Raw genomic sequence first — 16,955 nt, 5'->3', positions numbered from 1 at the left:
ATCAGGTAAATTATAGACACCTCAGATCACATGTTCACTTTATGTCCCACAGTCAGGGGTTCAGTCTCTACCGTGGTCCAATAGCAAGCCAGGAGCTGTGTTACTGAGTTGGGATCTCTAAGAAGCAGACTCTGAGATTGAGTTAAAGTAGGGTATTTTCTAGGGAGTTCTTTGAGATGAACATCCATGGGGTAGAGGTGACAGAGGCAGGATTCAGCAGAGAGAGAAGTGGGGAACTCTGAAGCTAAAATGTCCCTTTAGAGTTGTGCTGAGCTAGCTGAAATGGCTAGGTCTTTATATTTCCACTTTGATCAGTCATTGGATGTGGCCTGCCCTAAAAAGGGTGTGACAGCTGAAGGGTGCCTACTGATAACACTCCTGGCATTCCCAGAATCAAGACTTCCATGGAAAGGGAATTTGAGTGGTGCATGTCCATGTCCTTATAGTCCACCTTCTGTGGCTCTCAGATCCTTTTCTTCACACATATTCAGGGAGCAGCTCCTTCATGGTTCTGCTGGTCTTCTCTTCCTGGGGGAAACTTAGAAGAGAAAGTTTAATGGGATGACCTATAGTCTCTACCACTGAAACTGGTTTCAGGGGTAGAACTGATAATCATTGTCTCCCTTCTCTACTATCCATTCTAGGTTTCTTTTCACCTTTACTAGCATGTCTGCTGGTCTTGGTGGTTTATCTGGTGGTATAATCCAGACGTTCATCCCCAAGAGATATGAGTCCTTGTCATCAAGCCCTTTCAATATGGGATTGTTGCATATATCCAATTACCAAAATAACTGGGCTAGTGTGTACCAGGAAGCACTCAAGTGGGTCAACTATGTGCCAAACATATTTTTCCTTGAACCCTGTGTGTCATAGCAGCCCTACTTCTTCCTGATGATCAGGGTCAGTTTCCCCTGTCAAGTTGGTGGCTCCTCTCTTGTCTGCTGGACCCTGGTCATATGGAACTGAAAGGATTGAGGATATAGCTTTAGCTTATAGTATAGCGGGAATCATGCTATATTCCCTGGTGAAAATGTTTCCCTTTAAGGACAAGGACTTCTAACTCTGCAGAGCCCAGAGTTTCAGAAAAGGGAAGCACAAATTCCCCAAGCAGGTCATTGAGAGCAATGTTAACTGAAGCCATTCCTGCCATATAAAGTAAAGGGCTTAGTGTTTGTCTCTATTGCTGGCATATTGGAAATTTGGATGTGGAAGCACCTAAATCAACCTTGGTAAGTGAGGTACTTGAATAGCTTTTTTCTTTGCCACTGTGGCCTCTTTGTTCATCTGCTCATCATGCCAGCAGTGGTCTGGCTGATGAAAGAGTCTGTCTGATGTCAAAAGGATCAATAATTTTGTCTATTCCAATGTTTAGTGACTCTTTCTTGGTGGAATGCCCTCTGGTGGCAATTAACTTATTAACATATACTTATCACATATACTTATCACATTAACTTATTAACATATACTTATCACATATAGGTCTTCACACTTTGTGTTTACTCCCATATATTCATCATGCTTCTAATCCATTACTCCTTGTACCCAATCTTCCAACTTTCCAGGATCCCAAGATTTTATTCTCTAACATCTTTATTCAATGGGAAAAAACCCAAAGCTCTTTGTAAGAATAGTTGGATACATGTCTGGATCAGCAGAATATAGAATAATTTTGTGACCTCTTGCTATTTCCAGAAAGCAAGGATGCTTTCAAAATCATAGGTTGGGTCAAAAGTCCACAGTAGCCAGTTTGAGGAGTCTCCTGCTGGCCAAGTTGTGATAAGTTACTTGCAAAAATTGACCAAAAATGTATACTTGATTAAAACAAGTTAAGTCCACAGATGCCATAGATATGTAATGATACTAAAAAGAAAAAAACTTGATTATTTTCTCTTTATTTAGTTTATTTATTGATCCTTTTGCCAATACTTCACTGTCTTGATTATTGCAACTATACAAGATGTCTTGAAAAATATATATATATATTTGCTTGTCACTTGCCAATTTCCACAAAACAGCCTACTTGGATTTTTATTGGAGTTCCATTTCTCTAGAGATCATTTTGGTAATTGTGAACATCTTAAAAGTTTTGAGTCTTCAATCCATGAACGTGGTATATTTCTCCATTTATTTAAATCTTCTCAATTTCTGTTTGCAATGTTTTGTAATTTTCAGTGTGGAAGTCTTGCACATCTTTAGTTAAATCTATTCCTAACGTATCTTTTTGATGCTATTGTAAATGGTAGCTTTAAACTTTTATTTTCCATTTGTTACTTGCGATTATATAGAAACATTATTTATTTTTATATATTAGTCTTATATTCTGCAACCTTGCTAAATCTACTCATTAGTCCTAGTAGTTTTCTTGTAGGTTCTTTAGGATTTTCAACATATACAATTAGGTCATCTGTAAATAAAGACAAATATTTTAAATATCTGTGCCTGGGGCTTCCCTGGTGGCGCAGTGGTTGCGCGTCCGCCTGCCGATGCAGGGGAACCGGGTTCGCGCCCCGGTCTGGGAGGATCCCACGTGCCGCGGAGCGGCTGGGCCCGTGAGCCATGGCCGCTGAGCCTGCGCGTCCGGAGCCTGTGCCCTGCAACGGGAGAGGCCACAACAGAGGGAGGCCCGCATACCACACAAAAAAAAATAAAATAAAAAATAAATAAATAAATAAATAAATATCTGTGCCTTTTATTTATTTTCCTGGCTTTTTACATTGACTAGATCTTCCATTATAATGTTGAACAGAAGGAGTGAGAACTTTCTGGCTTTGTCTCTAATATTATGGGGAAGCATTCAATATTTTACCAGTAAGTATGATGTTAGCTTTAGGATTTTAGTAGTTTTTCTTTAAAACCACAATGAGGATGTTCCCATCCTCTAGTGTGTTGAAAGTTTTCACAAAATGCATTTTGAATTTTTCAAAGACTTTCTGTGCATTTATTGAGATGATCATATATATGTTCTTTATTTTGTTAATATGGTGAATTACATTGATAGTTTTAATTTAACAATACTATGTTTATCATTTAGGAATTTCATTCCTTTTTGACTAACATAAAATTCCCACAAATCAGCAAGGGGCTTATTTCTCTCCTGGGAGAGTCTAGAAATAGGCAACACAAGGATAGTATAGCCACTCAACAGTTGCAATAGGGGAGCAAACTTACTCATTTGTTTGTTTTCTTTTGCTGCAACATTTTATGACTCAGGAAAAACAGACTCACTGGAAATATTAGGAGAACTATGTGCTCACTATAGAAATTAGACCTTTCACAAATGTGGAGAAGAGGTAATCAGAGGATTGGAGAAAGTCTCTAAACACAATATTCTGAAACAGTGGTATGATGGACAGTTTTGAGTTTGCAAGGAAATTCAAACAGCTGTGCACATCTATCCACCAAAGTAGGACCATGAAGGGTGAGCTCGTGGAGATGTTTGTGGAAACTGCTACCTCTGAGGCGACTGAAGTGCTTGTGATTGGCTCAGGGTTGATGTTATTCTGCAAAGACAGTAGTCAGGAAAATAAGCTTGAAGTCTGGAACTTCTGAACAGTTCTGGATCTGTCTGTCAATCTGCTACTTCCACATGATTTTGAGATTAATGGCTTCTTCATTTTTGCATTTCAAATCTCATGTAGGTTCCTCTTTTGTCTAATTCTCACCATACAGCAAGAGGATTCTAGAAAATGTAATTCTAAGCCTCATATAACATAATCCAGCACAACCTTCATTACCCCTAGCTTTCACCCTCATGGTTCCAAGTTCTCTCTTTTCAACTTGAATTGTTGTGTCCAACTTAAAGGAGGAGCAAAGTACAAAAGGTTAAATTACCGAGTCTGATGAAACCATCTTTTTTTGATAATTTTGAACCTTTTTTATTTATATCAACTACTTATTAACCAAAACAATTGTTATATACTACACTAGCCACAAAAATGCTGAAGATACATCTCTCAACAGTTAAGGTCAATAACCTGAAAATTTCTAAGTTTTCATAGTAAGGAAGAAGGGTAGAATAGCTACCAGGTAGGCTAATCCCAGGGTCTGCCACAGTAGGCCAGAAAGAAAATCCCAACAAGTACCAAAGTCAATATCAGGAGGATCACATGCATTGCATATAGTGGAAATTAATTAGAAACAATAAAAAAGCTATTTCAAATACACTTACTTGCATATTAAAAAATACACTTTACTTCAGTCTGAGATTTCACAATGGAAATGAGACAATATACATAGGTGAACCACAATGAAAATAATACATATTGAAAGTTGTGTGAAATAGCTGAAAGAGTACTGGGAGCAAATTATTACCATAGAGGCTTTATATTAGAAAATGAAAACTATAAATTATGAGCTAGGGGATCACTTCAAAGATGAGAGAGACACTGATAAAGCAATTCCATATTTATAACATTTAAAACATTTCTCCTCTGGTATTGCTTTCCTTATGCCTAACAAAGAAGAGATGCACCTGAAGGTTTTCCCACATTGATTGCATTCATTGGGTTTCTCTCCAATGTGAGTTTTCATATGTTTTTGGAGTATTAGGGAAAACTAAAGGATTTTCCACATTCTTCAAATTCCTATCTCCCAGTATGAGTTCTCACTTGCTGACTAAAGAATGAGAAAGACCTGAAGGTTTTCCCAGATTCTTTACATTCATATGGTCTCTCTTCAGTGTGTGTTCTCATATATGCCCTAAAGTGTTAGGAATTATACTTTCCCACACTTATTACACTTATATGGTTTCTCTCAAATGTGAATTTTCACACGGCTTTGAAAGGATTAGATACAAGTTAAGATTGTCCTACACTTCAAATACTAATAGGATTTCTTTTCAGTGTGAGTTCTTACAAGTTTCCTAAGTGATGAGGAACAGCCAAAGGCATTCCTGCACTTCATATATTCACAGTGTTTCTCTCCAATTTGTGTTATCACATGTACAGTAAAATGTGAAGAATGAAAGGACTTGTCACATTGTTTACAATTATAGGGCCTCTCTTCAATATTTGTACTCATGTGATTACTAAAAGAGGAAGGGAACTGTGCATTCCTTACATGTGTAGAACTCATATCTGGTGTTTTCTCATTTGTAGAGTAATCTCTGAAGAAAAGGTGAAGGTTTTCCCACATTCCTTATATTCATAATGCTTCTCTCCAATTTGAGTTCTTATAGGTACTTTAAGGGATGTAGAAGAGATAAAAACTTTCTCACATTCTTTTACATTCATTGGGTATATTTTCAATATGAGTTCTCACATTTGCAACTAAAGGATGAGGAACAATTGAAGATTTTTCCACATTTTTTACCTTCATAGAATTTTTCTCCAATGAGAGTTTTCACATTTTCTTAGAGATGAAAGAAATGGAACACTTTTTCACATTATATAAATATAAAGCCTATCTCCACTGTGAGTTCTTACATGAATGAACAGAAGCGTTCCTACATTTTATATATTCATAGTATTCTTCTCCAGTGTGAATTTTCACATGAGTCCTAAGATACAAAGAATAGCTGAAGAGTTCTCTACATTTCTTACATTGTTAGGGTTGTGTCCAGTGTGTCTTAACAAGTGAATGATTAATGAAGGCTGTCACATAGCTAGTGAATTCACAGGATTTCTCTTCAGTATGAGTTCTCTTGTGCACATTTAAGTTTGGAAACAGGCTGAAGGCTTTTCCATATTGATTACTCTCATTATAGTTCTCTCCAGTATGAAATACCGTCCACATAGTAGATTTTAAGGTCTTTCTGAAATATTTTCCAATTCGATTTTATTCACAGAGATTCTCCACCATAAGAATTCTTAAATATCTCTCCTGTGTCTGAAGCTGATCTGTGCCATGGCAAAAAGGATGATAATTACGTAATAGGAAGCTTTTCACATTGTAGATGAAGTAGTATAATACTAAGTAAAGGCAGACCATGATAAGTAAAGGCTGTGTATTCTTATTCTTAGAGGAAATACCTCCCAAAATGTTACAGGTAAAAAGTCAATTTAGGACATAAAATGGAATACCAAAAAATACAGAATTAAGCCAAAAGAAAACAGAAAACAAAAAACAAAGGAGTGCAAACAGAGAGTGTGAATTAAAAAATTAAATAGACACAATTATATAAATAATTATATTAAATATAAATAGAATGCACTCTCCCATTACAAGGCAGAAATGATAATACTGGAGAAAAAAAAGCAAGATCCAACTCTATGTAGTTTACCAAAGATGAACTTAAAATATAAAGACAGGATGAAAGCAAAAGGATGAAAACAGATATATTATACAAACCCCAAGCATAAGAAATATGGATGACTCTATTAATATTGGATTTAAAGTATTACTAGAAACTAAAAGGGATGTTTCATAGTGCTTAATGTCAATTCAACAAGATAAAATAATCCTACTGATGTGCACATCTAACAACAGAGCTTCACAATACATGAGGTTTAAAAAATGCTAGAACTGAAAGAAGAAACAGACAAATACACAGTTATAGTTGAAGAATTAATATTTTTCTCTCAGTAATTGATAGAACATGTAGGAAAATGTGGTAAGGATAAAGAATATTTAAACAACATTATCAAAGCAATTTGGTTTAATTGATATTTACAGAACACTACACACCACAACTTTAGAATATGCATTTCCTTCAAGTACACATGCAAAACTTATCAAGATAACCCATATGTTAGATAACAACAACAAAACAGCAAAACTCAATAAATTTCAAAGGATTGAAATTGTACAGAGTAAGTTCTCAGACCAAAACAGAATTATTTTGGATATCAAAAATAATATCCCTGGATATTTGGAAATTAAGCAATACTTCTAGTTAAGCAATAGATCAAAGAAGAAATCAACAGGGAAACTGTAGATAAATTCAAACTTAATGGTAATAAAATCACAATGTATCAAAATTCATGAAATGCAGCTTAATTAATGCATAGAAAATTTATAACTTTAAATTATATATTTATATATTTTAATCTGTATTAGAAAAGAGTCAACTATCTAAGCTTTCAGAGAAACTAGAAAAAGAATAGAAAACTAAACCCGAAGTAGGTATAAGAAAAGAAATAAAAACGTATGAGTGGAAATCAATGAACCAGAAAACAGAAAGTAATAGGAAAATAACAAAGACAAGGTTGGTTTAAAAAAAGAAAGACTAATAAAATTGATATACTCACTGCAATACTGATAAAGGCAAAAGGAGAGAAAACATGTTTACCAATAACTAGAGGGAAAGAGGGGTACCACTACAGATCCTAAATATATTGAAAAGATAATAAAGGAATATTATCAATAACTTCATGCCAGTGTATTAACATCTTGGGTAATATAGACAAATTGTTTAAAAAACACAAGTTACCAACTGACACAAGAGGAAATAGAAAACTGGAATTGCAGCATATCTATTTAAGAAGTTCAATTTGCAATTCAAAATTTCCCCACAAAGAGAACGGTAGCCACACATGGCTTCTGGTAAATTCTATCAAATATATAAAGAAGAAATAATAAATATCTTACACAACCTCTTTCATAAAAGAGAGGTGGAATAAACAATCATCAACTCATTTTATGAGACCAGTATAATCCTGAAACTAAACCTGACAAGGGGATAACATGAAAAAATATAGAGAGACAAATATCCCTCATGAACGTAGATGCAAAAATTCTCAACAATGAAGTGGCAAATGTTATCCCCCAATAGATAACATTTTTCACACTGCTGCATGCCACCTGGAAGAAAAACATATAAACAGTTTTCCTGATGAATCACAGCCATACAGGTACTCTTCCATTCCCAGTCTGCAGGACTCCAGTTTGTCAGATCTCCTTGGATCTTTGTATTCTTCTACTGTTGCTGCTGCTAGCTCATATTCAGAATGGAGATGGACTTGATTCAGCTCTCACCACTCAGATTTCAGCTGTGACTACCAAAACTACTGCTATGATGGCCATTTGAACTGGAAAGATGGAAACTACAAAAAGGACCAGGACTAGGTTAAGGTAAGTGTCTCAGAAGCAAAATTAATGGGTCACCCAAAAACTTAGTAGTAAAGATAGATACTACTTAATGCAATATTCTAAAAAGTCAAACTTAATGAAATAATTAATGATGAACAAAATATTAATATTTTAAATAAAGACAGGATCCAACCCTACACTTGCACAACTTGGCCTCACCCTAATTCCAGTCCTGACACATCCTGACATCAACTTTATTGTTTCCTGAGCCCACTGGGGAAAAAAGGACCAAGTCTGGTCTACACTTCCCTCCCCTGGGCTGCTCCTTCAAGGCCAAGAGGGCTACTAAGCTTCTAGATCCAATAATGCTGGCATTGTTAAATTTACAAAGAGAAACATCCTTCAGTTTGCAAATATAATCTATTTTAGGATATGTTAGTAATGGCAATTTTATTTTTTAATTTTTAAAATCACATTTCCTTTTTCCATGCAAATTTTTATTTTTAAATTTTATTATTTTTTTGGCTGCGCTGGGTCTTCATTGCTGTGCGCGGGCTTTCTCTAGTTGTGGCGAGTGGGGGCTACTCTTCGTTGCAGTGTGTGGGCTTCTGATCGCAGTGGCTTCTCTCTTGTTGTGGAGCATGGGCTCCAGGCATGCGAGCTTCAGTAGTTGCAGCATATGGACCCTAGAGCACAAGCTCAGTAGTTGCAGCACGCGAGCCCTGGAGCGCAGGCTCAGTAGTTGTGGTACATGGGCTTAGTTGCTCTGTGGCATGTGGGATCTTCCCGGACGAGGGATCGAACCCGTGTCCCCTGCATTGGCAGATGGATTCTTAACCACTGCGCCACCAGGGAAGTCCCAGTAATGGCAATTTTATGACATACATTTATGCACTAAAGGGAAAAATATCTTTACAGTGTGGAAAAGCTATGGAAAAGCATTGTTACTCTGGTATATATCTCTGCATATATACCAGAGATGCACCTCTACCATCTGCTAAAGCTACTCCCCTAGACACACACATACACACACACTCAAATGTACACATATACAAACATACACAAATACACAAACACTCTGGGTGAAGCTAAGGAGTTCTAAAACTTCTTGATGCAATTCTATCATGTATCATGATAGATTTTTATTGATTTTTCATGATTATGCTGATAAACTGGAAGGAATGCTCTTTTCAAGGTATTCCAGATCAGTCCAAGAAAGACATAAGTAGGAAGACTTTGGAGATGCCTTTAAATTCTACACTTTACCAATATTTGTAAAGTAAGACAGGAAAGGAGTAATGGCTCCTGACACACTGAGGCCTCAAAACGCACATCTCTGTGTACTGAAAATGTTGTTAGGAATTTCTAATCCTTCCATCAGGCATATTCTACCAAAACATGTAGACTGCTGATCTGCTTATGAATATTTTCAGGACTCATATTTAGTCAATTTATTTTACTAAGTAAAATTTGGGGCTGTGCCACTTCCCTGCCAGAGAGGGAAACAAGTGTTCTAAACTTCCAGTCGTCTTGTAAGGACACCACTGATGCAGGTTAATAGTATAGCTGGCACTTATCAGGTCACTTTCTCATTCTATTTTCCAAAACTCAACTTTTTGGGTTGCTACCAACTAGGAAGATTCCTTTGAAAGTTCAATTATCTGCATATGTTTATATTAGTCAAATTGAGAAATGACTGAATAAAGATATAAAGGCAGCCATAGTAACTCAGAGTACTGTCCCTTGATAACACCTAAGGGAAGGTAAAACTATTTTTCTGACAAGCATCTCATACATCTTAAACAGACAACATAGGACCTAGTCAGACAACTGTGTAAATCAACCTTACTCACGAGGAGGAGAGATGGGTCAGCCTGGAATGCATCTGTCTGTAATCAACAGAAAACCTGACTACAGTTGTTTAATCACATAGGGGTTTATTTATAAAGTGCAACATAAAGCCTGGGAGAAGGTAGCATAGAGGTGTTGCAGCAGCTTGACAATGCTGTAAGAAATTCAGGGGCTTTCCATCTTATCATACTTAGTATATAACCTTTGTTCTATGGTATTCATCTCATGGTTGCAAGTTGGTTGCTTCAACTCAAGGCTTACTCATCAGTACCCATGCCAGTTAAGAAAAAGGAAAATGGGCAAAGTCCTAAGGAACATGCCACCTCAGATTAGCCCTTTCAAAATATTTCCCTTAAGCCCAATTCCCAATTATACTTTTACATCAGTAGCAATAACAGAGTTATATGACACTCCTACCTGCAAGAGATTATGGGAATATGAATATTTTGGCCTAGAGTAGGGGAAGGAAAAGAAAAATGGGCTTGAAAATGGCTTTGTTGGTAGCCATTTGTATTCATGTCCTATAGCTGCTGTAACAAATTACCATAAACTTAGTGGCTTAACAACACAAAATTATCTTACCGTTCTGGAGGTCAGAAGTTAAACTGGGCTAAAGTTAAGGTAGAACTATATTCCTTTCTGGAGGCTTTAAGGGAGAATACATTTTCTTGCCTTTTCTAGCTTCTAGAGGCTATCTGCATTCCCTCATTTGTGGCTCCCTTCTATCTTCAAACTCAGTAATGGCTGGTTCAGTCTTTTTCACAGAACATCACTCTGATACTAACTTTTCTGTTTCCCACTTCCACTTCTTATTAAAGGCTCTTGTGACTACACTGGACCCATCTGGATAATCTAGGGTAATCTCCTTATAAGGTTAGCTGATTATCAACCTTAATTCCATCTGCAACTTTAATTCCCCTTTGCCACATAACATAAGATATTCACAGGTTCCAGACATTAGGACATAGATACTTTGTGGGGCCATTATTCTCCCTACCACAGTCCACCCTCTGGTCCCCAAAGATTCACATCCATCCCACATAAAAAAATATATTTAAGGTCCTCAAAGATCACATCTCATTATAGTATCATATCAATGTGTATGCCTAGTACAAATAGTGTACAGCTGTGACATCCTTGGCTTTCTCTCCAGAGCACACTTTCCTAATTTTAGCATCTTTTACAATCTGAATAGGCTGAGAATTTCTCAAATCATCATATTCTGGTTCCTTTTTGCTTAACAGTCCTTCCCTCAATCTATTTCATTCTTCTCACATTTTACTATAAGCAGCAAGAGGAAACCACGCTGCACTTTCAACCCATGCCTCCTCAGCCCAGATCTCCTCAGCTAAATATCCAAGTTCATTGCTTACCAGTCCTTTCCTCCCACATTTCCACTGCAGGACACAATTCAGCTAAGTTTTCAGCCACTATGTAGCAAGGATTCCATTTCCTCCAGTTTCCAATAACATTTTCCTCATTTCTTTCTGAGCCCTCATCAGCAGTGACTTTAAACTTTTAAAAAATTTATTTATTTATTTTTGGCTGTGTTGGGTCTTTGTTGCTGTGCGCAGGCTTTCTCTAGTTACAGCGAGCAGGGACTACTCTTAATTGCGGTGCACAGAGTGCATGGGCTTCTCGCTGCGGTGGCTTCTCTTGTTGCAGAGCACAGGCTCCAGGCCCGCAGGCTTCAGTAGTTGTGGCTCGCGGGCTCTAGAGCACAGGCTCAGTAGTTGTGGCACATGGGCTTAGTTGCTCCGCGGCATGTGGGATCTTTCTGGACCAGGGCTCGAACCCCTGTCCCCTGCATTGGCAGGCAGAGTCTTAACCACTGTGCCACCAGGGAACATCCATATTACTACCATATTACTACCAAGTCTCCTAAGGTTTTGATTTAGGTAATCTATAAGGCAATATATGTTTTCTCCACCATACTCCTTACTTCCCTCTGAGTCTTCGCTAGCAGAGTTATTAACATCTGTATTTCAACTAACAGTCTGTCGAAAGCAATCTAGGTTTTTTCCATCATGCACTTCAAAATTCTTCCAGCCTATGCCTGCTGCTCAATTCCAAAGCAATTTCCATATTTTCAGTTATTTGTTACAGCAGCACTCCACTTCCAGGTGCCAAAATCTGTATCAGTCAGGGTTCTACCAGAGAAACAGAACCAGCAGGAGATATATATTAAGAGATTTATTGCAAGGAAGTGACTTACTTGGTTGGGTGAGCTGGCTAGGCAAGTCCAAAATCTGTAGAGCAGGCAATCAGAAAGAGCAGGCTGGAAGTCTGGGGCATGAGAAGCTGCTGCCCACAGTCAGAATTTCTTCATCTCAGGGAAGACTCAGCTCTGCTCTAAGGCCTTTCAACTGACTGAATCAGGCCCATCCAGATCATCTAGGATATTCTTCCTATTTTAAGACTAACTGATTAGCAACCTTAATTCCTCTGAACCTTAATTTCCTTTTACAATACAACACAGAATATTCACAGGTTCCAGGGATTAGGATGTGGATGTCTTTAGGGGGCCATTACTCTACCAACCACACCATTCTATAGTATCCACTTATGAGGCTCCTGGAGATAGAGGAGTCCTGACAACAGAGCTGATTATTTCTTCAAATCATTCAACTCCCTCACCAACATATCCTTTACTAAGTTTTCTTTGGTAAGTAATATTCTACAATGCATTTTCTTTCCAATTCCCTATTAACCAGAACAATGTCGTCATCCAAAGGCAAGCAGATATTGGAATGCTGTGTCATCAAAAGTTCCTCTAGGCCCAGAATTTGGAGCTCACTTGAGAATTCATCTCCAATAGCAAGGGACAATTGCAGGCAATGCATTATTTGGTCACGTCTAAAGAACTCCTTAAACATAGTCAACCTGGTATCAGTAAACTCTTTAACAGGATCACAACTTCAGTTAGATATAAGGAAGAACTTACAAGTGTTTTCAACATTAATTTAGATGAGAAAGAATAGATGATAAATATATACTTGCATGAGATAACATATGCAATATTTCAGAGTGAAAGTCTAATGATTAGAAGTGTGATTTTTGAAATAAATAGCATGAAATTATACATGTTGTTGCCTATTGGTAAAACAAAAATCCAAACAGAGCTTGGAAGAAATTGGACATAAGTAAATATAAATTGATTCCACTCCAAACAGGAGAGGGGCTATAGACAAGTCTAACTGTGTAAATAATAAAAACGTTAAAAACTTCCAGTAATTAAAAAATGAAGTATGATAAAAAGGGATCAGACATTTTTATGTAGTGTCATATAGTGAGAAATGTACTTTTAAACTTAGAATTACTTTTATTCTGAGAGGCTAACTTTCATATTATCATTTAGAAATAAATACTAAAAGTTTAATCAGAAATATGAAATTTCCTGATATAAAATTTTTACTAACAAGAATTGTAAAAATAATTATAGGACAAACAGGCCAACAAAACAATGAGTAGTATTACTAAGAAAAAACTAGAAAAGAAGACAAGTAGCATTAAAGATTACTACTAGGTTAAAAGAGGGAAAGGTGTAAGAGACAAAACTAATGTACGCAGTGGGGAAGTTTCAGATACCTAACTATTCTGGAAGGTTGAACTTCTTTCTGACTTCCTCCCGAGGTCCGATTCTAGAATATTGGGGAAGACAGGCTTCAAGAATTTGAACTCATTACTCCCGGAGCCTCCCGTCAGACACACCTCGTACTGGTAGCTCTGGGACAGGGTCCCCGTGCCGCTGACGTCCAGCAGGTGGCCCGGAAAGGGGCCCTCGGGCACCGGGCAGCGACCCACCGAGGCCGCCCCGCCCCTCCTGCACAGCCGCACCGCGACGAACACCAGCACCGAGAAGAGGAAGAGCGAAGACACCGACGCCAAGGCGACCACCAGGTAGACGGTGAGCGCGGCGGCCGGGGCCGCATCCGCCGCTTCCGCTTCCGGGGCCGGCAGGTAGGGCTGCGAGAAGCCGTCCACCAGCAGCACGTGCAGCGTGACGCTGGCCGACAGCGGCGGCTCGCCGTTGTCCTTGACCAGCACCATCAGCCTGTGCTTGGCCGCGTCGCGCTCGCCCAGCAGCCGGGCCGTGCGCACCTCGCCGTTGTGCGCCCACACGCCGAACAGCCCGGGCTCCGTGGCCTTGAGCAGCTGGTACGACAGCCAGGCGTTCTGGCCCGAGTCGCCGTCCACCGCCACCACCTTGGTCACCAGGTAGCCCGCCTCGGCCGCCCTGGGCACCAGCTCGGTGCAGGGCGCCGAGGCGTTCTGCAGCGGGTACAGCACGAAGGGCGCGTTGTCGTTGTCGTCCGCCACGAGCACGCGCACCAGCGCCTGGCTGCTGAGCGCGGGGGAGCCGCGGTCGGCGGCGCCCACGCGGAACTCGAACGCCCGCAGGGCCTCGTAGTCCAGGGACCTCAGGGCGAACAGGTGGCCGTTGTCCGGGTTGATGGACACCAGGGAGGCCAGGGGCACGTGCGGGTCGAGGGGCGGCAGCAGCGAGTAGGTGACCTGGGCGTTGGCGCCCGCGTCTCTGTCTGTGGCGCGGACGCTGCCGATGTGCAGGGCGGGGCTGTTGTTCTCGCGGACGGACAGGGTGTAGGAGGTCTGGGTGAAGGCGGGGGCGTTGTCGTTGACGTCGGACACCAGCACGGTTATGTTGTGCTCGGTTTTCAGTCTCGGTGTGCCCATATCTGTGACGGTGATGGTGATATTATATTGGGCTTTACTCTCTCTGTCCAGCGCCCCATTTGTTACTAGGGTGTAGAAATTCTCTGCAGATGGTTTCAGGAGGAAGGGGAGATCATCCTGGATGGAGCAAGTCATCCTTCCGTTGTCTCCTGAGTCTCGGTCTCGAATCCTAAACAGGGCCACTTCTGTCTCGGGGGAATTTTCAGGAATGGGGCTGGTAAGTGATGAAATAGTTAGTTCTGGGGAGTTATCGTTAACATCCATCACCTCAATGGAGACAGAGCATTTTCCAGAAAGTCCCCCACCATCAGACGCATCTATATACAGCTCATATGAGGATACTGTCTCAAAATCTAGTTTTTTAATTAGTCGAACTTCTCCTGAAATGCTGCTTACCTCAAAAGTTGTGCTTATCTCTTGAGAACTATAAAAAAGGGAATATGATATCTCTCCGTTTGTTCCAGTGTCCAAATCCCTAGCTAAGACCTTCACAACTAGGGTGCCTACAGGGCTGTTCTCTGGGACCTGCACCTGGTAGTGTGTCTGTGCAAACTCAGGGGCGTTGTCATTAACGTCCAAGACCAAGATTCGGACCTGGGCGGTGCCAGACCTGGGCGGAGAGCCGCCATCCAGCGCTGTGAGGGTTAATCTGAGCTCGGCCTGCTCTTCGCGATCCAGCTCTTTGTCCAGCACCAGCTCTGGGTATTTCCTGCCGTCCCCCCAGTTGCGGGTGGAAACATGGAAGTAAGAGTTGTGACTGATATTGTAGTTTTGGATGTTGTTGTTGCCCACGTCCAAATCCTGGGCTGTTTTCAGAGGAAACACGGTCCCAGGAGGGCTAGTCTCTAGGATTTTCAGTGTCATTTCTCTTTCAGGAAACTCAGGAGAATGATCGTTTATGTCTCTCACCAGTAGCTCAGCTCGAAATACTCCCAGTGGTTTTTTCAGTAACACTTGGAAATGCATTACACATGGATCTGTGGGGCCGCACATCTCCTCCCGGTCCAGTTTCTCACTTAATATCAACTCCCCAGTCTGTAGATCAAGCTGCAACCAGGGTTCGTTGTCCTCGGACACCACCCGGGCTTCTCGCGCAGCTAGCTCCCCCGTTCCCAGCCCCAGGTCCTTAGCTAGATTGGCCACAAAGGAGCCGCTCTCAGTTTCCTCCATCACGGAATAACGACGGGATTCCCAGCCTGCCAGAGCCACTCCCAGCAAGAGAAAGAGAATCAGGACTTGCCTTTGTTTAGGAAAGCGCTCCCCTCCGGCCTCCATCTTTACTCCCACAAACGCCTTTCCAGGAACAGGAGCCAGCTCTATCTTAGGTAGAAATGGGACTGAGACAGTGGTGGATCTCCCAGTGGGTAACCTGTCCAGAAAAGTCGGCGAGCAGCATTCCCTGGAGTTTTTGGTCCTGAGCTTTGCTTACAGGTTTTTCTCTTCCGCTGGAGATCTGAGGTAGAGTTCATAGCATTTCCTGGGCTTTTTTTTCTCTTTTTTTTTTTTGACGTCTTAGCCTGCAGCGCCATCATGCGTTGTCTTCGAAAAGAATTACTGCAATTGCATTCTCTTTGTATATAATAATCTAGATGGCTATTAGGAGTTTGGAAATGGTTTGGGGGAGATGATGTAATCAGAAAACCATGCAATTATAACTATTCATTCCTTCATTCAAAGGAGTGTGACTGATATCTATGTACTAGGCTCTGAAATACATCAGTAAGCAATCCAGACATTGTCCCTATCTTCTAGAACCTGTCATCTGGGTGGAGTATTCTGAGGAGAACTGAGAAGTGAAAGAAGACTTAAAAGTGATCAGTCATCTTGTAAAAATAACAATATATACCTATGTGATTTCTTAAAGTTCTCTCAGCAAAAAGTTTGAATTCCTCTAGATTTCCTTTCAAATTCTAGGCACCCTATGTGCCAGAATTGTGGTTTCCATTGGTTGAATCACATCAAGGAAAAAGCTATTCATTCATTCCAATTTATAATACCCTTTCTACATAAGGTCAGAGATTTTATGATTTTATGAAACTTTCAAACTGTGGAAAAATGCATATGAGGGCACTTCCCATATCTCCTCCTGCTTTTTCTCCCTAGCATTGGTCACCATCTTATACAGCATATAAGTACACATTTAATTGTTTCTTTTCTGTGTCACCCTTGAGTTTAAGAACTTTGTTTTGTTCACTTCTACATCCATCAACATCTACAATAGTTCCTGGCACCTAGTAGATACTCAACAAATATTTGTTAAATAGATCAATGAATAAATTAATTTTACAATTCTGATAGATGGATTCTCCTAATGTAGAAGCCCCCTGTTTTGCTAACATCCTAGTTCACTGTATGAGCTAAATAAACAAGACAGCATGTTCTCAAGTGACTTTTTTTCTATGCTCCTTTGAATAGTAATTTGAAATAATTCAAAATGATCT

The 16,955-nt window shown here is 40.0% G+C and overlaps 1 protein-coding gene across 2 annotated transcripts; it reads right to left on the bottom strand.

Annotated features, from left to right (window-relative positions):
* Window positions 1-7,252: 7,252 nt before the first annotated feature.
* LOC129391349 (protocadherin beta-15-like) lies at window positions 7,253-15,961 on the bottom strand. 2 transcript variants are annotated; one of them, XM_055086803.1, is made up of 2 exons: window positions 13,531-15,961; window positions 7,253-11,969 (listed from the first exon to the last, which is right to left on the bottom strand). In XM_055086803.1, exons 1-2 carry the CDS (start codon window positions 15,787-15,789, stop codon window positions 11,958-11,960), a joined length of 2,271 nt encoding a protein of 756 aa, XP_054942778.1. In that variant the 5' UTR covers window positions 15,790-15,961; the 3' UTR covers window positions 7,253-11,957. The 2 variants fall into 2 exon arrangements, with proteins under 2 accessions (XP_054942778.1, XP_007121412.3); XM_007121350.4 differs by having other exon boundaries at window positions 7,253-7,982.
* Between the last annotated feature and the right edge of the window lie 994 nt (window positions 15,962-16,955).

This window comes from Physeter macrocephalus, chromosome 8 (assembly GCF_002837175.3).
Source record: "Physeter macrocephalus isolate SW-GA chromosome 8, ASM283717v5, whole genome shotgun sequence".
NCBI lineage: Eukaryota > Metazoa > Chordata > Mammalia > Artiodactyla > Physeteridae > Physeter > Physeter macrocephalus.
Note: the sequence above shows the minus strand (reverse complement) of the source record. Positions and strands in the feature narration are given on the sequence as shown.

Excerpts from the sequence above, each read along its gene's own strand:
- LOC129391349 (XM_007121350.4), bottom strand. The coding sequence starts at position 15,789 with ATGGAGGCCGGAGGGGAGCGCTTTCCTAAACAAAGGCAAGTCCTGATT. Across the intron at positions 7,983-13,530 it reads CCCAGAGCTACCAGTACGAG|TTTCCATCTTTCCAGTTCAA; the intron begins GTGTGTCTGACG and ends TCCTTTTTGTAG.